The 21,785-nt window shown below is 35.1% G+C and overlaps 1 protein-coding gene across 2 annotated transcripts in view; it reads right to left on the reverse strand.

Moving 5' to 3' along the window:
- Nucleotides 1-21,785, reverse strand: part of LOC311083238 (ras-specific guanine nucleotide-releasing factor RalGPS1) — a 140,752-nt gene that overhangs the window by 1,417 nt on the left and 117,550 nt on the right. The window contains exons 11-19 of one of the 2 annotated variants that reach the window (XM_084114633.1): nucleotides 16,738-16,805; nucleotides 9,069-9,195; nucleotides 7,797-7,948; nucleotides 6,662-6,710; nucleotides 5,016-5,096; nucleotides 2,859-2,961; nucleotides 985-1,077; nucleotides 677-782; nucleotides 425-516 (exon numbers count right to left, since the gene is read on the reverse strand). In XM_084114633.1, coding sequence (XP_083970759.1) covers nucleotides 425-516; nucleotides 677-782; nucleotides 985-1,077; nucleotides 2,859-2,961; nucleotides 5,016-5,096; nucleotides 6,662-6,710; nucleotides 7,797-7,948; nucleotides 9,069-9,195; nucleotides 16,738-16,805 — 871 coding nt within the window. The remainder of the gene's footprint in view (nucleotides 1-424; nucleotides 517-676; nucleotides 783-984; nucleotides 1,078-2,858; nucleotides 2,962-5,015; nucleotides 5,097-6,661; nucleotides 6,711-7,796; nucleotides 7,949-9,068; nucleotides 9,196-16,737; nucleotides 16,806-21,785) is intronic. The other variant, XM_084114634.1, reaches the window with a different exon arrangement.

Below are 21,785 nucleotides of genomic sequence, written 5' to 3' on the forward strand. Positions count from 1 at the left end.
ATTTTTTTTAATATTAGATTTTATATTTTTTATGTATTTTATATAAATAAAATTTATTTTGTCTACACTTTAAGGTGATGTAGTTACACTGTACTCAAATAAGTACTGAGTAATAAATACATACATACATATATATATATATATATATATAGACTATTACAATTTATAGTCAACATTAGTTATATTATAATATTATTGAATAATATTTATATTACAATTTTACTTTTGAATTAAAATTACAAACTTTTGATTTGAACTTAAGTGTAAAATTATGTGACACTGTTTTCAGACTTTCTTTTGTTATCAAAAATAAAAAAATATGTCCATCAAATTATTATTATTATTTTTTTCATTTGAATTTCCATCAAAAATAACTATATTGCAATATATACCATTATTGTGATATAAATGCATTTGTGGATACCTGAGGTCTTCTTCTCCGACAGGCCTCCTCCAGCCGCTTGTGCCAGATGATCGCAGAGAACCGATCTCCAGTCTGAAACTTGTAAACATTCCCTAAGAAACACAGAGATTATGCTCAAGTTATGTATATTAAAAAATGTACAATATATATATACACACACACATAGGTATATATATCACTATCATTCATTTAACACTCACCAAGTCTGTCATTTGTGAAGTGACATATGAAACTACTGTGGAAGAGACGTACCTTTATCAGGATCGTTGAGCTGGAAGATGTTGGGTTGATCCGGATCATCCGGCAGAACAACCATCCAGCCCAGAACCGACACTTTCTTACACGGCCGAGACTTGTACTGTTTTCAGGAGGAACATTTCATACATGTTATTTTTATTTAGCAGTTCTTCCATTTCAAATGATTAGATTTTTCTTCTTAAAAGAATCACATAAACCTCCATCAATGTTTTGACTCTTTTTTTTTACTTTTTATAAAAAAAAATTTAAATGAGGAATTGCTCTGACATTCTTTTAGCCTGTATCATGGCAGAAACACTCACATGCTTCCGTTCAGCGGCTCGCAGGGCTTTAGATCTGTAGAATATCAGAGTCGAACCACACAGTGAGATCCAGTACCGGCTCCATGAGGCAAGCTAGAACAAGCATAAAATAAACATTTTACAATATATTACAATAGAAAAAAACAATATTACTGTACTTTTGATTAAAATCAGAAAATCAGTCTAAGTGAGTATAAACGACTTCTTTCAAAATATTACAGGGGTTAAACTTTTGAATGGTAGTGTGCATGCATACATACTGAACAGTAAATAGCTCTACAACTGCACAGAGCTGGGCAATACTGGCTATGAGTTTTTGGCAATATTAATACTTTGTGTTAAATTAGTTAAAAGCTGTCATTGGAAACCATGGCTTGATTATTTTAATATCAAGGGAAATCTTTTGGATATTCTTTCTAGATACATTGTTTCAAAGAAGGCACACATCAGAATTAGATTTAGATGTTTTTGTAGATGTTGGTCACTAGATGGAGCGGTTGAGTCAATATTCAGCTCAAAGCCACAGAGACACCTGCTGGGAATTGTGAATGTTTTCTTAAATGTTGGGCCCTGTAAGGCCCTGTAACTTCATGCAACCTTTAAACAAAGTCGAAGCTACAAACTTGCCCCGTTGCATCCTTTTTCTTTGTAAAGTATGTTCAAATCAGCAAATCAACATCTGGAGAGCTCTCCGTTTGTATTTCCATGCTCTAGAAGTATGTGATCTGCATCCTGCAGTTAGTACTCATGTGTACACCATTTCAGAGCAAATGCAGAAATATCATTATACGCCAAATATTGGAAAATGCTGAAAAATATTTAAACTGTACGTGACTTTTGGTCCTCTAATGGTTGAAGCACAGGTTACTTGCGGAGGAATATAGTTTTGGTAATTATGCTATAGTTGTGCTCATGATTACAGATGATCACTTTATCAGTACAAATGTCACTAATGACACCAAAACTCTTCTAATAACAATTATGCATATCTGAAAAATGAGCAGGGAAGTAGCTTATAGCTGTTGTAGTTTTGACTTGTTGAAATCAATTGTTTTAAAGTAAGTTAGTTGGCAACGCTGACATTAGATCAGATATCAGATCACAGTGTAGAACAGTGGAAACTATAACTTGGCAAGGCTATTTAAAGGCAAATAGACCAAAGCTGGTTTAGAGAGTGGCATTGTTACCAACATAACCAGTGTTTTGTGAAACTAGTCAATGCACAGCAAATGTGCTGCTATGTAAAATATGTACTATTTGTAAAATATATGTTTATTGATGTTTTATTATGTGTACTGTTGCTTTTCCTTTCTACTTGCAAACACTACTTTTGTTTCGAGGTTCATTTTGAGGCTTAAAGACTTTCTTTCCTTTATTTATGTTTATGATGTAAACATGCACGGACAAATGATGAAAGTATGCAGTCAGGAAATCCGTAAAATATAAATAATTATATGAGGCTTAGTGGATTAGGGATTAGCATTTGGAAGATGGTTTTTTGAGGTCTTCGCTCATTATTGAACACAAAAAGTTACATAGTAGAGACATTTTCCATAACTCTGTATTACAGTCATAATGTATCCTTACGTACCATTAGTCTTTTGAATCTGACCTTTGCTTCAACTCCCACCTTCTGTCTGTCTGTAAATAGTGTTGTTTGTTTCTGTGTGTATTCGACTGGAATGTGATGTGCAACTGCAATCGCTCATGTCTTGGACTGGGCAAATATCTACTGTCCATTTATTATGTATGAACTGACTGTTTGTTGTTTGCTGTTATTGTGAAGCACCCTTGAGCTTGGGAAAGGCGCTATATAAATGAAACATATTATTATTAGTGTTTTGAAGTATCATCCCAGTGTGATGTGTTTTTACCGTAGGCTTCTTGCCCTCCTTCATCAGGGTTTTCCTCTTCACCGGCCCCTCCATCGTGACGCCTGGCTCTCCGGGACTCACACTGGACTCTGCTACTGACGGACTGACAGTGGGAAAACACATCAGCTGAACACCTCGAATACAACAACCGACCCCGGTGTGTGTGTGTGTGTGTGTGTTCAGTGGACATATGGTGATAGTTGCTTCTCTAACCATGTAATGAGCCCTAAGGGAACAGAAGTTGCAGTGCACATCTGATCTGAGGATGCGATGGAGTAAAGATGAGCACGTGCGAGTGTAAAGAGGACAGAAAGATTCCCTTCACCAGGCAAACACCCACTCAAAAGATAGCGGCTCTGTGTCAAAACCCAGTGAGCTGCCTATAGGAAGCCTTTTAACTCGCTGACTCTCCATGTAAACACTGAAGCTCAACAGCCTTTCATATCTGAACTTCCAGTGAAGACCTACACTACCCATTTCTTTACTCTCTCAAACTACTGATATATTTGCATATACAGTAGCGGCCAAAGGTGATGTCCAGCTTAGGAAATTGGACAGCTTGACACTTTATGCAAATATCATTAAAAATGTTTACAGAACGCATGAAAAAACAAGTGAGAACCAACGGAATATTAATAACGGATTATGTTGTAGTCAATGCATGCTTTTTCCCGTGAGATCTATGCATTTTTTGCATAATAGTAAAATAAAACCTGTAGCTGTAGTTTGCCAAATAATTAACCAAGTTTAGTGTTTTGTTCTTCACTCATATTTGGAATATGTAAAAATTATGAAATATTTTCCTCATATTTTGATTGTTTAATTGAACTTGTTTGGGAGATAAAAACAGCTCTGGACATCACTTTTTGCCACTACTGTATCTGGATATATTTTACAATGAACTCCTTCATTTTACACTATACCATCATTGGACAGTCACTGTTGCGGTGTGTGGATTCGAGTCTCCTGTGTGTTTATATCACACTTGCATTGCTTCTAGAATCTTCACTCAAAGAAAACACAATCAAAGCACTTAAACGTGTCGTTGCACTGGATAAAAGTTTCTGCTAAAACTGAGGCTTTCAATCTTTTAGATGCCCAGATATGATCATCCTTGTGTGAGGGACCCCATCCTAACATTTAAAAATCAGACATATGCTTTCATTTATAAAGAACCAATTTATATTGTGTAAAATTTATATTATAAATATGTGTAAAATATTATATAGAAAATATTAAGTTTCTATTACATTATATGATGTATTTTTGGACTAATTAAAGTATTGCTCTGTTAGATGTATTATTTATTTAAATTAATTAATTATTTTTTTATTTAAATATTATTTTTTATAATATTATTTATTAGGGCCCGAGCACCGATGGTGTCAGGTCCTTATTGTAATTGGTCCCTATATTAACTTTATTAATTAATCTTAGTGTTATTGTTTATTTTACTAAGTTTATTTATTTAGTTAGTTTAATCATGGTTTTATTATTTATTTAAACATAATTGTTATTGTTTATTTATTTTACTAAATCTATTTAATTAATTTAATCTTCTTTTTTATTTTTTAAAGAATAATTTATTTTTATATTTTATTTTTTAAATATCTGTATTATTTATTGTAATCTAATTAATGAATTAATCTTATTTAATATTTTTGTTTGTTTTTATTAATTATTTTAACCTAACTGTCATTGTCTATTTTAATCAGTTAATTTATTGATTTAGTGTAATCTTGTTTTTTTATTATTTGTTCATTTTTTGCGCCCTAGCACTGCCTTGCCTCCCCTGTTCTAGATGACTGAATGTAAAAGTAAATGTGATATGAATGCTGCCCATGTTCAGTGTCACTCCAGTTATGATTCTGCATCAGAAGGAAGTCTCTAGGTAGGCCGAGAGGACAGAGGACCGTAAGACAGCTCATTAGGTTTGGGAACAGAGCTTTTCTCTTCTAGAAATACAGTAATTCTGGTCTATAAACATCCTGACATCTGGAAAAAGAGAAAACGGATGACAGACATGACAGTCTTTGGTCTAAACCCGAAAGAGAGGGAAAACTGGGATGTTAAAGAAGAGACGCTGCATGCCGAGACTGGTGAACCCGACGCCCCAGAGGAATGGAGAGGTGACCTTTGACCCCGTGGAGTTGGTACCTGTGGGCATGGCTGCGGTCTCTGGGGGAGTTGCGGTGAGGGACCCTCCAGTTAGGGCCCAGAGTCGAGTACATGCGGCCCCTGTTTGCACATTCGGCACAATCAGTTTAACGTCAGTGCAATTTGAGCCGACAACTGCACTCAAAAGAAATATTTAGGCCTAAAATTTAGGGATTCGAATTGCATATAAAATTTCCCTCTGTTTGAATTACACAATTTTAACATAAACAAACAAATAAACTTAATGTGATGCATATTTGTCTGTCATAATTAAAAGAAACGAGTAAGATTTCTGCACAAAAAAAAACCTCTGTTTATTATTAGCTATTTGCATCTTTTTGATTTTATTCACATAATCTAAAAATGCATTTATTCAAATTGAGTAGAATCAGCATAAATCTGTGCATTGTTATTCAGTGAAAAAGTATGAACTGTAAAAATATGGTTAGCTGTATTACAGCAAATAAAATGTATGAAACAAATTGGATTTATTGATAATAGATACATAAACCTAGTTATTGTGTATTTAAACACATTCATTTTATTAGTCCAATCACAGAAATATTACCCGTTTCATTTATGTATGACTGACAAATATGCATCACATTAAGTTTATTAGTTAAAATTGTGTAAATCAAATGGATGGAAATTGTATATGCAATTCAAATGCATAAATCTTAAATGTAGGTCTAAATATATATAATTTTTTAAGTGTATACACGGAGTCTCACTGACTAATGAAAAAATAATACAATTATTGAATCTGTGCAAATGCTAAAAGGATAGTACACCCAACAATTAGATTTCTCATAATTTACTCACTTTCTCTTTTCCATGCAGTTAAAACATACAGTACAGTGATTACTTTCAACTTACAAAAAACATCCTTCAGTATATTCGACACTTTATATATCAAGTCTTCTGTATTCATATGTTCCTGTGCAAACTTATAGTGCAAATATTGAAATGCTTCATGGTGTTTAACAGCCCTTCGGTCACATGGAAAAGAGCTGCGTGAACATCTGCTAAACATTTCCTTTTGTGTTTCACAGAAGAAAGAAAGTCATACGGGTTTGGAACGACGTAAGGGTGATTAAATGACTTTTCATTGTCAGGCGAACTATCCATTTAAACCTTAAACTGTTCTGAGACCAGTTTTTGTTTGCTTTAGTTGTGTTATTGTGTTTTGCTGAATGTATATCTACACGCTTTTCTGTGGAATGGACATAAATGGATGTTAAACATTTATAACGGGAAACGACAATTAAACAACAACAAAAATAAGTACAGTTGAAATTTGAATGAAAAATTAAATAAAAAAAACATTCTTTTTAGAACTCTCATTTTTAACCTTTAGCATGAAAAGATACATGGCGGCAGTTGATCATATGAAGGATTTATGGCAACACTTTACAATAAGGTTACCGACTAATGTATTGCTCATTATTAGTTAATGCATTAACTTGTAAACTAATGTGACCTTATTGTAAAGGTTACCAGTTAGATTACCTCTTATAATCACAGAAAAACATTTTCTTTTTCATAATAGCTCAGTTTTACTCTAGAATGATCTGAGTAACCCATAATAAAGCTGTAATGTGAGCAGATGATATTAGATGATACACAACTACATGACAGAGTCTCACCTCTCGAGTCCCGGGGAGAGATCACCACAGAAGGAACTCTGACTGCTGCCTGATGAACAGAAACAAACCACAACCGTTTCCATTTGAGCACAAATCACACAATCCTTCATCTCTGACCGTGATAATGAAGCAATAAGGTACAAAAGCAGTTCAGCATAAAGTTCTAGGTTTAAAAAAAAGAGTTGTGGAATAATGTTCTAATCTAACTATAACTAAGGTTAATAGTTGGTCTCTACAGTGACGTACACTTTATTGACCAATCAGCATGAAGAATAAAAAAAATACCTCAACAATGGAAGTACATGGGGTGTTTACTGACTTTACTGTACGTGTTGCATGTGATCTGTGTGGTAGAATCACTGGTTTTCTCTGTGTAAAGTTATATTTAGTCTTTCAATCTTGTTGCCATGTGGTACAGTACCTTTTGCACAATACATGCAGTTATACCTGAAATCTGTCCTCAGGAATTACATCAGAAACACAACAAGAAGTAAAGTAAAAATGTACTGTTGAGACATATTGAGATACTTTACAGATCAAATTATAAAGAGAGTTTTACAGAATACTTCATGCAAGTGCTTTAACAATAATACAAAATTTGGTAACACTTTATTTTACAGTGTCCTTGTTACACGTTACATGTAGTTACTGTAGTAATAACAGTAGTCCTGTTCCCCGTGTACATACTATATACTTATTATAGTAATTACAATAACTGGGTAATTGCTAGTACTAACCCTGAACCTGTCCCTAAACCTAACCTTAACACATGTAGTTACCTTATATTAACCAGTACTTTCTTAGGTTACTACACTGTAAGTACATGTAAGTGCACGTACTGTAAAATAAAGTGCAATTGTAATAACTATAAATAGTAACATGCAAGTAACCCTAAGCCTATAGTTAGTACATATAGATATAGTTAATTATTTTTACTAAGTAATAAATGTTTAATTACACTGTAACACAGACACATTAAAATAAAGTGTAACCAAAAGTGTCACATTCACGCTAGGCCTGTGTACTTCCAAGTACTTCCACATTTTATGTATGTATGCATTTATTTATTTGAAGTGGAGGGATAACACCCGGGACATGCAGTGCTTGTGTAAAGCGCATCAGCTTGTTGTGATACCTATAGAGATGCCGTTGGACACGGATGAGCTGTGCGGATTGATCCGGGTCGGACTCTGAGACTCTAAGAAGCTGTCGTCCAGCAGGTGACGGGGTTTCTCTGAGGGGAACGTCGCACTTTTACTCTCCACCACACCGAAATGCCACATCATACTGAGAGAGAGAGAGAGAGAGAGAGAGAGAGAGAGAGAGAGAGAGAACCATCATGAGACATGAGGTCCAACAACATCGTCTTAACCAGTTTCTAGTGCGAGGTAAGCTTGGCAGACTAAAGCAAAAGTGCTGCATATTTGATATTTACATTAGCGTTCAAGATTGAGGTTAATGTTTTTGAAAGACGTCTCTTCTGCTCACCAAGGCTGCATTTATTTGATCAAAAATACAGTAAAAACAGTGAAATATTATTACAATTAAAAATAAATATTTTCTATTTGATTATATAGTAACATGTAATTTATTCCTGTGATCAAAGCTGAATTTTCAGCATCATTACTCCAGTCTTCAGTGTCACATGATCCTTCACAAATCATTCTAATATGATGATTTGATGCTCGAGAAACTTTTTTTTCTTCTTTATTATCAATGCTGTGCAGCTTCATATTTTTTGGGAAACCAGAGACGTATTTTTTATTTAGGATTCTTTGATGAATAGAAAGTTAAAAAGAACAACATTTATTAGAAATAGAATTTTTGTAACATTATAAATGTCTTTACTGTCACCTGGTTCCACCTGGTATTAAGAAGCGTTTTGGTTGTTCGGATCACAAGTGGAGGACACTAAATACAGGAGTAAACGGGGTCTAAAACATTTTGAGCCACTTCCAGAGGTAGTTGAAAACACATTCGACCGGATTGCTTTAGTAGTGTAAACGCTCATGTGGTCGAATGTGTTCAAACAGACACAAAAGACAGTCTACTCTCCGTCTACTGAACTAATGAGTGAACATTATGTGAAGAGCTCTAGCCAGACGGGATTTAAACTTTGTCGGCTGAAGACCCAAGTTTGGTTTGAAGATGAACAACGTACCAAGCTCAATGTTCTCTCATCATTCCTGATTTCTAACACACACTCACAGCGTTCGGCTGATCTTGTCTGTCAGAGCAGAAACTAAGAGGTATTCGAGAGTGGACAAAAGAGACGGATTAAAACACCAGGTGTAAACGGGAACGTGTCTCCCCTGCCTACTTGTGATCTGATCGACCAAAACACATCTTAATACCAGCTGTAAACAGGGTGTGAGTGTGTGTATACATGAGAGGAGAGAAAACACACGCGTTGCCGAGGCTGTGGCTCTTTCTGTGGCGTGAGGGCGGTGGGGTGGGAATATGGCCCCCCACGCTGGCATCAGGGCAAGTGGGCCGTCGATTATACCTCACCATGAAAGGCACGTCAGACGGACCTGGAGGAGAAGGAGAGAAAGAGGGAAGAAGGATGAGTTTGGCTCTGCACATGCCGATTGTTGTCAGCATCACTCAATGAAACAATGAAAGAAAACCCCCGGAGACTCTGTCAGCGAGGCTCTGCTTTAGCAGTCAAAGCCACAGCAGAGATGTGAACATTCTCTGAGCCTCTTGAGGGAGACAGAAGATCATTCAGTCCTGAGAGAGGAAACTGCTTTTACCTCTAGAACTACAACCAGTGTTATTTTAGCATTTATTGACTAGTGTAGTATTTATTCATATTTTGAATAAGCTTTAAGGTACCACTTTACTATAAGGTTTAATTGGTTGACATTAGTTAATGAATTAACTAACATAAACTAACAATACGTTAACAATATTTTTACAGCATTTATTAACTTTTGTAGTTGTTAGTTAATATAAATGTTCATATTCATGTTAGTTCACAGTGCACACATTATTTATCCTAATATGTATTAATAAATATAGATAAATAAAGATTAATAAATGCTGTAGATGAATTGTAAGTTCATGTTATATACTGCAGTTAATTAATGTTAAATAAAACCTAAAGTATTACTTTAATTTTTATTTTCAGTTTATTTTAATGTTAGTTTAATTAATTTTATGTGCTTTTGCCATTTGTATTAGTGTTTTTAAAAATATATTTCCATTTAGCTTTTATTGATATTTCAGTTTTGTTTAAGTAATTTTAGCACTTCAACTTTTTTTCAGTTATTTGACGAGGCAACAGTTTAAGTTAAGTTTAAGTTTTTCGACAATGTTTTTTAATAGTTTTCTTTTGGAAAATAGTTTGGAAACAATCATTAGCATCGCAAAATATGTCTCTCTTACCGCTGCTCAAAATTAGCAGTATTATCCTTCGATGCGTAACTTGTCCCAAGTTACCACCCAAATCTCTACTTGACAATTGCCAACTAATCACCCAGAACAGCCTAGCAACTGCATAGCAACATGCTTAAAACATATAGAACATCATAGCAACCAAACATCATCCACAACACCCATAGCAACATGATGGTTGCACAGCTTAACATCAGTTTAACACATTTACTGAAAATAATGTGCAAATCTAGTTATGTGCAAAAAAAAACAAACATGTACAGCAGCTTTAAGTTCAGAATACTTCCATTTATGCATTTAGCAGTTGCTTTTTCTAAAATAGAGGAAATAGAGCAAATCTGACTGTTTTACAAGTTCACAAATGTTTTTAAAGGGATAGTTCATCCAAAAAAGAAAACTCTAGCCCTCATGTTGTTATGAACCAGTATGACTTTCTTTTCAGATATCCAATGTTTCACAGAGGAAAGAAAGTCATTGTTTGGAACCACTTTATGGGAGAGCAAATGTTTGGGTGAGATATTTCTTTAAACTTCATTATCTCATCACACGAAACAATCAAAACATGTGATCAGAGTGTCTCAGACTCAAGGGCTCATAACCAAGATTTCCACAGCGGACAAAAAAGGGGAAGTGGAAACAATAATGACTCGAATCACGCTGAGATACTTTACACCATAAGACACATTTAATGGAGAGAATTAATGGAGCCTTAAACAGTGATCAGCCTCTTCCAGTCTGGGTCAGACGAATACTTTACACCATGTTTCTAACATGCAAATGCCTAAACGCCACAGTGGGATATTCAGGAAATGATCTTCACCTGGTTCTTGTTAAAACCTTCATTAATGAGTCTGACTACCAGCTTGTATAGGCCTTGTAATACGCTTTTGTTTGAAAACACATCTTTTTCTCTCCGCTTTGGCCTTGCGTCCAGACTGAGAGCTTTTTTAAACCGCTCTTCGAAGTTGATAACATTTGAAAACACCATTTTCGCGTTGTAGTGTGGACTGTGAAAATGGAGGTATTTGAAAAAGATGACACATGTTGAGTCATGTGACGCATATTGAACCCATAGATATCTATGGTTATACCGGCATTGTTGTGCTTGCTATTTACTTTCATAGTGTTGCTGAAGAGAAATGTTCCTTTGCACAGTTTCCATATTGCATGCCTGCAAAGATTTACTCGCATTTGCTGTCCTGTGGTAAAAAAAGGATGACAATTGCGTTTTAGACCATACTAGTGGTGGGATTTTTTGCTAATAAAATGATCGTGCCAGAAGAATAGCATGAGAACTGCATTATCTCTGTATCGTTTCGTGAGTTTTTATTATACGTTTTACGCATTATATGTTATATATAGCCTACATTTTTTGAAAATGCTAGTGTTTTGAAACGAAAATGGCATTTTCAAAGGTATCCAGTCTCTTATGTCTTTTTATGCAATCAAACATAGTACAATTGGAGAGCTAAATTAATTATATTAGCTTTAAAAAAAAAAAAAAATTAAGAAGGTTAAAAGAAGTTTCTTGAAACATCTTAAGAAAGTTAAAACAAAGCAAACCAAAAACAATATTAAAGTTACTTGTTGGGTTCAGGGCAACTTCTGACCTTTTTCTGTCTCTTTGCACCAATTTCTCTTTCCCAAACTTTACACTTGTTTTTAAATAATACTAGCTCTAGGAACAAGATGTATTAAAAAAAAAATAATAATAATAATAAATATACAACATTTTCTGTATTAAATAAATGTAAATAAATTAAATTATGAAACAAAAACAGAATTGCTATATAAAATTGCCCATATACATTATTTGAATTTGGCAGATCTTGCCTTATAATTGTGTATAAACTCACTTCATCTCCAAATTAAAAGTAATTTGTATGGTAGACACATGCTTTGAGTTTAGCATAACCTGTTAGCGATCAATCTCGCGGTCTGTACAAGCGGATTCAAGTGTTTTAGCTCATATGAGGTCAAACTGTACAGAAATCATAACTCATGTAGCATGTGTTTCTTTTGTTTTTGCTACTAGAAGAGAGATTTAGGTGACTTTAGAGCCTCGTATATCTCTGCATTTCTAATTATGTTGTGGATGTTGATGTCCACAGGCTAGATCAACATCTCCTAGCTTGGTTTAAAGGAATAGTTCAACCAATATGTGATGTCTAAGTTTCAAACTAAGCTACTCTTGTGTTTCATGGAAATAAGTCTCTTGGGTAACTATATCTTTGCCCCGTACACAACTAAACACAAAGCTCAACAAGTCTGCAATTACTTGATAAAATGTACAGTAAATATCAGTAATATTGGAAATATGATCATTTAAAATAATTTTCTATTGTAATTTATTTTAAAATGTAATTTATTCCTGTGATCAAAGCTGAATTTTCAGCATCATTACTCCAGTCTTCAGTGTCACATGATCCTTCAGAAATCATTCTAATATGATGATTTGATGCTCAAGAAACATTTCTGATTATTATCAACGTTGAAAACAGTTGTGCTGCTTCATACATCCTTACTGAATAAACATTAATTTCTTTAAAAAAAACAAAAACAATTGAACGGTATAGTGCATGCACAAAACAACTAAATGATGACAGGGAGAGCACAATGTGCCAAGCTGAGGATAACACCCACAGCAGAGAGACGTTTCTGCCTCCGCTCTGTCTGTGAGTAAGACCTGCCGTTACCAACATGAATGTAACCGGCTGTTTCCAGCTATTAACAGATTGGCAGTGATATATTTGAGAAATATTGAGCATCTGTGTTCTGCGAGTGACACAGAGCGATAGCTATGCTCATGCACACCCTGTACTTTCCTATTTAAACACATTGATGATGGGATCTTTTATAATATAATCGTACGGTGGCCGAGACAGCTCAACATGCTGCAACTGAAGAAAACACACCAAGAAAAAATCAGTTTAATAACACATGCTGCAAATATTCACAACGCAACCAAATACAGAAACACGCTGCAAATAGCACGTAAATGTTTCAAGGGACCCAAATAAGTGACGAACCTGTTGTTGATGACCTGAAAGGTGAGTTTCTTGTTTATTTTAACATCCTTGTGAGTATTTGCAGCGTGTGTCTGTATTTTGTTGCATTGTGAGTATTTGCAGCACATGTATTGTCAAATTGATGAAGATGTTTTCCTAATTTGCTGCTGTTTTTTCTATTTGCATGTGTTTTCTTCAGGTGCAGCGTTTTGAGCTCTCTCAGCCACCGTACAATCGAATGTTTCTTTGCAACATACAGTATTCTGCATGTTTACAGTACAGATGTTTACAGTGGATGACAATCAATCATCAAGTGTTTATCATACATATGAACTCATTCAACAGTGTTTAAAAAACATCCCAAGTATAAGTACATTAAAAACTTCCAACTTCAAAAATTCATGTTTCATTCAATGCCATTTCTTTGTAAATGTTTGTGAAATCTACTAGCAATTTCTGAGAGTTTCAACAACAAATGTTTTTTTCTTTTCTTTTTTTTTTCAGTGAAAAATGAGCAGAGCTGGAATCTACACAGCTGTTGATTTGTTTAAAGGGGTCATATTATGCTCTTTTTCAGTATTGATTTTGTTTTTTGGGCACTATAAGAACAGGTTTTCATGCTTGAATGTTCAAAAAACACATTATTTCCCCCATATTCTGCAATGTTGCAGCTCCTCTCTTCCCAGTCTGTCAGTAACGCTCTGTTTAGTTGCTGTCTCTATGAAGCCCCTCCTTCTGAAAAGCCCACTGTGCTCTGATTGGTCGACTGGGTCAGTGTGTTGTGATTGGTCAAGAGCTTCGAGCGCGTTTGGGAAATGTCCCGCCCCTCACTATAACCGCCATTTTCAACACACTACTAACTAACTCAACCAAGCCCCGCCCCTTTATTCTGCATATGAATTATTTAAATGAGGAATATTGTGACATTTTCGTTCCCTGAAGAAAACTCAAGACTACAACGGAGGCGTTTCAGGGAGTTCAGAAACACTGACACTGATATAGAGAATAACTCCCGCTGGAGTGATTTGTGCTTTGTTACTTTGCAGAGCTTTTTCATACTTTACAGCAACATTACACACTAAAGAAATGTAAAAAAGCCTACTAGGTCCTCTTCGACATGTTTTAGTCACTACATCATACTTCAGTTTCTGTTATTTCATAGTTTTGATGACTTTGTCAAATGATAGTCATAATAAAGAAAGGGGTGTGTTTGAACGCCTGTTCTGTGTTTTTATGTGTTTTCTGGCCAGAGTTTTGTGGACAGATCTCATTTCCTCGGCTGGACGTCTTGACAAACACATCTACTGGGTTACGTAACAGCCAGTCACCCTGAGACTCCAGGAAAGACCTTGTCCGCCCAATACTTGATGTGATGTAACCACAGGCATCTCATTCAATAAAAGAACATTTTATATATACCAAACATTGCTTTATGTCACGCACTGGCATTTAAGTATACAATTATGAGGAAACAATGACGAATGAAAAGCCAAATGGTGCTAACATCCCAAGACCGCTGCGTTATATTACACTCGGTCGGATCATCTGGTGGTGATATTCAGATGGCATGATGCTACACTGGGGAAAAATGTCTAAGCATATGACGTCTTTTAACAATCAAAAACTTTAGGACTGCAATCATTACAAACGTTGTAGACGTTAACCTTAGGCCTTGGAATGAGAATAAAACATGTTAGCAAATGGCAAGAGAGGCTGAACGGTTACAGATTGTCTTGGAAACCACACAAACAACATCCAGATTAAGCTTTACGAACATGGAAACCTATAGGTTTGGTTTCAAGGCTCAGGAGTAAATGCTTAGAAACGATACACGTGTGACTAGAGCTCACGGGCAAGTGCTTTACAATGTGAGCATGTACTTCAACATGCAGCATTTACAATGTAGGAATCTAAACAGTTCAAAGAGGATGAGAAAAACACACCCATATGCTCATTATATTCATAACAGACCCTGAAAGTGCTCTCAGATGGTTTGAACTTTTGTTATAAGTACCGTAAAATAATCTCATAACCTTTGTTGACAAAATCACACCTTAATTAGAGGAGTTAATGATTATGTAGTGATTTAAACCATTAAACTAATCTACAATTTTTTGTTCAATTTCAGCACAAATGTGCTCATATGAGCAGTTGGCCAAAACACACACACTGTAGATTAGTCAAGTTAAAATTAAGCGTAAAATTATTATACCTAATTATTATATTATATTATACATATGTATGATTAACCATAGTAAATTAATGGTAAATTAATCCCCTAAACATAACATCATATGATCCAAACGTTTATTATCTCTGATGAAATATTTCTCTCAATGCCTATAAAGATAAATTCAAGGCACGTCAAACCCAAAAATGAGTGATAAAAAGAAATTAATAGTATATTGAATAGAAAAAGTTTTTGGACGATGTCAGATATATTTGATGACTATATTTCGAAATTATTAAAAAAACAAATAATAATAATAATAAAATCTGTGAACTGTAAATCTGAGCTGTTTTTTTAATCTGTGTTTTCTGGGCTCAGTGACGGATGCCTCCATGTGGTGGTGTAATGTCGATTTGCTATGTTGTTATAACGAGGGATCCGTTGAGAGCCATTCTGTGCTGTTTGTTTTCTCAGCCCACATTAGAGCCCATTCCAGTTCCCTTTGCTCTTTCAATGAGTCAAAGAGGCTCGGCCCCTCAAAGCCCTTCATTAACTCTAACATCAGGGGCCAGTGACCTCATTCAGCCAGTCTAGAGAACTCAGATGGGACAACACAATGGATGCTTGGGGAAAAAGACTAGGATTTCTCCTGTACAGTAAGTTACATAGGCTATACATTCAAAAGTTTGAGGTCAGGAAAGACCCGTTCAAACCAAGAACAATAACTATAACGATAACTAAACCACACCAACAGACGATATCGCCCTGTTAATTATAAGCGCGCACTGCAGTTTTGTCATCTGCCACTTTAAATGCTCAAGCTCTTTAAAGAATAATGGATTCTGATTGGCTGCCAACGTTTTTAGCGTTAATTAGCTGGAATAAAAAATGCATTAAAAAATCCTGGAATAGCATGTGCCAGTTTCCAAAATAAAATAAAAAAAAAAAAAAAAAAATAAGCAGCAAAACTGTTCGACATTGATAATAATCAGAAATGTTTCTTGAGCAGCAAAACAGCAAATTAGAATGATTTCTGAAGGATCATGTGGGGAAAAAATCAGCTTTGATCACAGGAATAAATTACATTTTACAATATTTAATATTCAAATTTTAAATTCTAATAATATTCCACAATATTAGTGCTTTTTACTGTATATTTGATCAAATAATTTCAGACTTGTTAAGCTTTTGAATGGTAGTGTATAGTTGTGTACGGGGCAAAGATATAGTTACATAAAATACTTTCTTACATGGAACACAAGAGTAGCTTAATTTGAAACTTTCGGTTGAACTATTCCTTTAAACCAAAATTTATCCTGTGGATAAATGTAATAATATTTCACAATTTTACTGCATTTTAGATCAAATAATTGCAGCCTTGGTAAGCAAAAGAGACTTCTTTCAAAAACATTACAAATTTTACACAAATTGCAGTGTAATTTAAATGAGCATATGTAACAGTAGAAATGATGAGATTTCGAGAGCACCAGCTGTCTTACCTGCGAGATCTTCTTTAGATGTGGCCATGCGTGGGGAGCTCGTCCCTGGTTCAATTTTTAGAGACAGTCTGTAATGGAAAGAACAAGCAAAAGTCTCACAAAAAAACCTCCACAAGTTCCATGAAGCTTCAGGGTGGTTCATTTAATATTTCAAAACCAACTTATGTCTGGCTGAAGGTACAGGCTTTGAGCATGAATTTAGTTGAATAGGATCTGCCATAAACCCCAAATAACACGTGTTAGTGAAATCATAACATTTTACCCTCAACCAACAGCGCAACCTTAAGCACTCAGATTTATGTTACAGTAAAAGATGTCACTTTGAATTAAAAAAAAAGCATATCATGGAAAACAGGATTTTTCCTGCTCTTTCATATTAAAGAGTTTGATGAAGTATAGACACTCAAAACTTTCCCCCAGTGCACCAAGAACATTTCTTGAAAAGAACTGCAAAACGGATCAGAAATCATAATAATTATGACATCAAAACTACAAGCTCATTAACATATAACCACTTACATTTACATTTTAACACCTAGTCAGTGTTCATCTACTTGACCTGCCCTAATGAGCCTGATTTCTGATTTCATCACTTGCAAAACAACAGATCTAACACCACTTCATCTTTCAAAATCCCTTTCCTATAAAAGGTTCTAACAGGCCTCTGAGGCGAAGTAACACCCCACACAGTTCACGCTCACATTTGGCTTTACTAGTCACATACTTGACCTGGAGGAGACATTGAGAAACCCAAACGGGATCTCCTGGGCCGATAACATTTCACGATTTTATAGGGGAACAGAAGGGACTTTGTTAACAATCCAATAAACTGGACTGTAATCTCTTATTTCCACCCCATCAACTGCGATTCACAGAATATGCAAAAGTAGTCTTTTTAATAGTGTTTTGGCACAATGTAAAGTGAGCTTTTGAAAGGAATGTTCAATATAAACACAACGAAGCCAAAAGTTTCTGTATAGCTAAAACAGCAGATCATGGCGCTAGCAACGCAATGGTCACAGGTTCGATTCCCAGTGAATGCATGCATTTAAAAAAAGGATATCGATTCTGAGTCGCTTTAGATAAAAGCATCTGCCAAATGCATATATGTAAAAAAACGTTTTCAAACACTGGTCAGTCTCAGCTAGATTTTTCTCAAAAAACTAGATTTTTGCATGACGCTTTAAGCAAATTGGGATGTGAAGGTTTTGATTTTCTACATCTGTTGAAAATGTGAGAACATGTGAGAGATGTGAGAACAAAAGGCCAAATTATTGACCAAATAATTAATGTTCCTAGAGCTCTGCTTTAAAGGGGTCATGACATGGATTTTTTACAAATTGTTTCCTTGTAATGCTAATCAAATAAAATAAATTCCACAAAGAACAAAACAAATATACTGTGTATGTGGAAAAATTATTTTCAACCTTTATTCTGATTTGTTCACAGTCATAATTAATGATTTAACATTCAATCTTATCTTCTTTTTAACAAACAATAGATGTGGCGTTATCAGTTTTCTCATCTAGAATGCAGCAATTGGACATTTATTGACGCTTATGACCGAACAAGAGATCGATAACTGTGTGTCCTCTGTAATAATCAAATCATTGAATATTTTCAGATGGCTTAGACCACCCTATACATCTGCAGAAATGACATCCGTATGCCTCAGTCCAGGAAAATGAAACTGGATTTACACTAAAAATAAATAACACAAAACAGACTGCATCTATTGATAGCCAAAGAACAAAATGAAACCGCCAAAAACAGCGACTCAACAACCTGGAACAGTGTTCAGGGGATCTGTGAAAGAAAAGATCAGATTCTTTACGGATAACGCACTGTTTTTAAGGAAGGTGAAATATTCCGAGTCAGATAACCAACCGGTGGGTGTGGAGAATTCCCTGGAGAAACGCTAATGACAGCAATCAATCATTCTCTTGTAATTTGCGCTTAACAGCATTTCTCAGTAACGAAAACAAAAATCTTTACCGATGAGATTGGAGGTTGAGAGTTCAGAGAGCAGATAACGTAAAACTATTCCAAACCTTAGCAAGACTACAGTTCTAGGCTTCAAAGACGAGCTCCAGACGAAATGGCTGTTTCCAAACGGTAGGCAAAAAGACGCCGCCGACAAATCCTAAAGCAGCACCACATGTTTCCCGGGCAGATAAACCAATCCCAGAGTGCACTGCGACAAGCTCAGTCAACTTCTGTCAATACTGCAGAGTATGAGCTAATGCCATGTCTAATTTTAAAAAGGGATTATTTCAACCAATTTTTGTGTGCAATGTTAACAGAAAGTGCACCTGAGAAGGTCTGCGATTATGATTTGCCATGCATTCACATCAGAAACTAAATATGGAAGTAACCAAAACAAAACACTGCTGCACATTTACTGATATGCATTAAAACAATACAGTTGCATCACCTTTATACAACCTAATAAGAATTATTAATGCATAGATTGAACAAATAATTAAAGTTCATAAAGCTCTGCTTTAAAGCAGACAGCACTAAAAATGAAAAGCAACTTCTATTATATACACGTTTTTCAATTCTAATTTAGTTATACTGTAGTTATATATATCCACAGAACAATTGCACTTTTATATGTGTATACTTTCTCACCCCAGCGTACATAAAGTAAAAATAATACTAATTATTATAAGAACATAATAATTAACTAAAATATATGTAAATAAAAAAATGCATATACAAAAAATAAGATTTAACATAAGAAAATTCCTTACAGTTACAGTTATCAGTGCAGTATCTGTTATTGTTTATAAACTAAATAAATAAACTTCACATTAGTGATTTGTTCAGTCATTCTTATTTAACATCTCACATTATCTACTTGTTAGCAAATTGTATAAAGGGGATTTCTTATATCACTTTTTTTCCATAGTAAGATTACAAGACATTTCTTTAAATCATTAAGAGGAGGAAAGTCTACATGCTTAAACAATAACACGTTTAGTGTGTAGTAAAGGGAAATCTATAAGCATTTATAAATACACTCTTAAAGTTATTTTATTGGCATCAATGCCAATTTTATTGGTTCAATGAAGAATCTGTAACATCCATGGAATATTTTCATTGCACAAAGTAAAAAAAAAGGTTCTTTAGATTTTTTAAATGTTCTTCACACTAAGAAAAATAGGTTTTAGAGATCGACTATTTTTGACTGTCAAAATGCCGGCGGACACAGCTACAGTGAGTTGTTCAAAACCTTTCTTTTTAGTAAACTCTGTGAACACAAACACTGTTCTCAATGCTGGAGTTCATGTGTAGAGCCCCTGGTGATACTTCCAGCACAGTTTCATGTTGTGTCGAACCTTCTTAGTGTTTTAAAAATATTTTTTTAAGATTTTAAGATTTTTGATGCTATCATAGAAGTGCCCCATCACTCCCATTCAAAAGCCAATTTGAAAATACGGTCAAACTTAAAAGTGCCGTTTCCATTCTAATTATGCTTTTAAACTAAAGTTTGCCTCGGGTAGATTAACAAAAAGACTCTAGGTTGCATTTTGGAGAGAGTTACGCTTTAAGAATGTTTTCTGAAAGGTTCTTTAGGGAACCAAAAATGCTTCTTTTTGGAAGCTTTATTTTTAAGAGTGCACATTTACAGTTGTGTTCAAAATAATAGCAGTGTGTTTAAAAAAAGTGAGTAAAGCTCAAAATCCTAGTAATAACTTTTATTTCAATACACAAAAATGCATTGGGAACACTATTCAAGATCAAAACATGAAGAAAAATGTATCAAATTTGTTATTACTTTATAGAAAGTGAAGAAAAGGGAATATTAGGCTGTTCTCAAATTTTTCTTTACAAAGTCAAACATTTACTGTATAAACTGAAAAATGCTTGAAGATTTAGCTTTCTTGTGAATCACTGAACTAATATTTAGTTGTATAACCACGGTTTCTGAGAACTGCTTCACATCTGTGTTGCATGGAGTCGACCAACTTCTGGCACCTGTGAACAGGTATTCCAGCCCAGGGCGATTGCACTACAGACCACAGTTCCTCTGCATTTCTTGGTTTTGCCTCAAAAACAGCATTTTTGATGTCACCCCACAGGTTTTCTATTGGATTAAGGTCCGGGGATTGGGCTGGCCACTCCATAACGTTAATCTTGTTGGTCTGGAACCAAGATGCTGCCCGCTTACTGGTGTGTTTTGGGTCGTTGTCTTGTTGAAACACCCATTTCAAGGGCATTTCCTCTTCGGCATAAGGCAACATGACCTCTTTAAGTATTTTGATGTACTCAAACTGATCCATGATCCGTGGCATACGATAAATAGGCCCAACACCATGGTATGAAAAACATCCCCATATCATGATGCTTGTGCCACCATGCTTCACAGTCTTCACAGTGTACTGTGGCTTAAATTCAATGTTTGGGGGTCGTCTGACAAACTGTCTGCGGCCCCTAGACCCAAAAAGAACAATCTTACTTTCATCAGTCCACAAAATATTGCGCCATTTCTCTTTAGGCCAGTCAATGTGTTCTTTGGCAAATTGTATCCTCTTTAGCACATGTCGTTTTTTCAACAATGGGACTTTGCGGGGGCTTCTTGCCGATAGCTTGGCTTCACATACTTCTAATTGTTGCAGTACTCACAGGTAACTTTAGATCTTCTTTGATCACCCTGGAGCTGATCATTGGCTGAGTCTTTGCCATTTTGGCAATTCTTCGATCCATTCGAACGGTAGTTTTCCGTTTTCTTCCACGTCGTTCTGGTTTTGGTTGCCATTTTAAAGCATTTGATATTATTTTAGCTGAGCAGCCTATCATTTTCTGCACTTCTGTATAAGTTTTCCCCTCTCCAATCAATTTTTTAATCAAAGTACGCTGTTCTTCTGAACAATGTTTGGAACGGCCCATTTTATTCAGATCTTCAGAGAGAAATGCACTATAACCACCATGTACAGTCCAGTACTGCCTTCGTCCTTAAATAAGGGCCACTTATTGACACTAGTTTTTTCACAAGAATGATTAACCTCACTAATTGAACTCCACACTGCTATTATTTTGAA

The sequence above is a fragment of the Abramis brama genome (assembly GCF_963993115.1).
Source record: "Abramis brama genome assembly, chromosome: 5".
NCBI lineage: Eukaryota > Metazoa > Chordata > Actinopteri > Cypriniformes > Leuciscidae > Abramis > Abramis brama.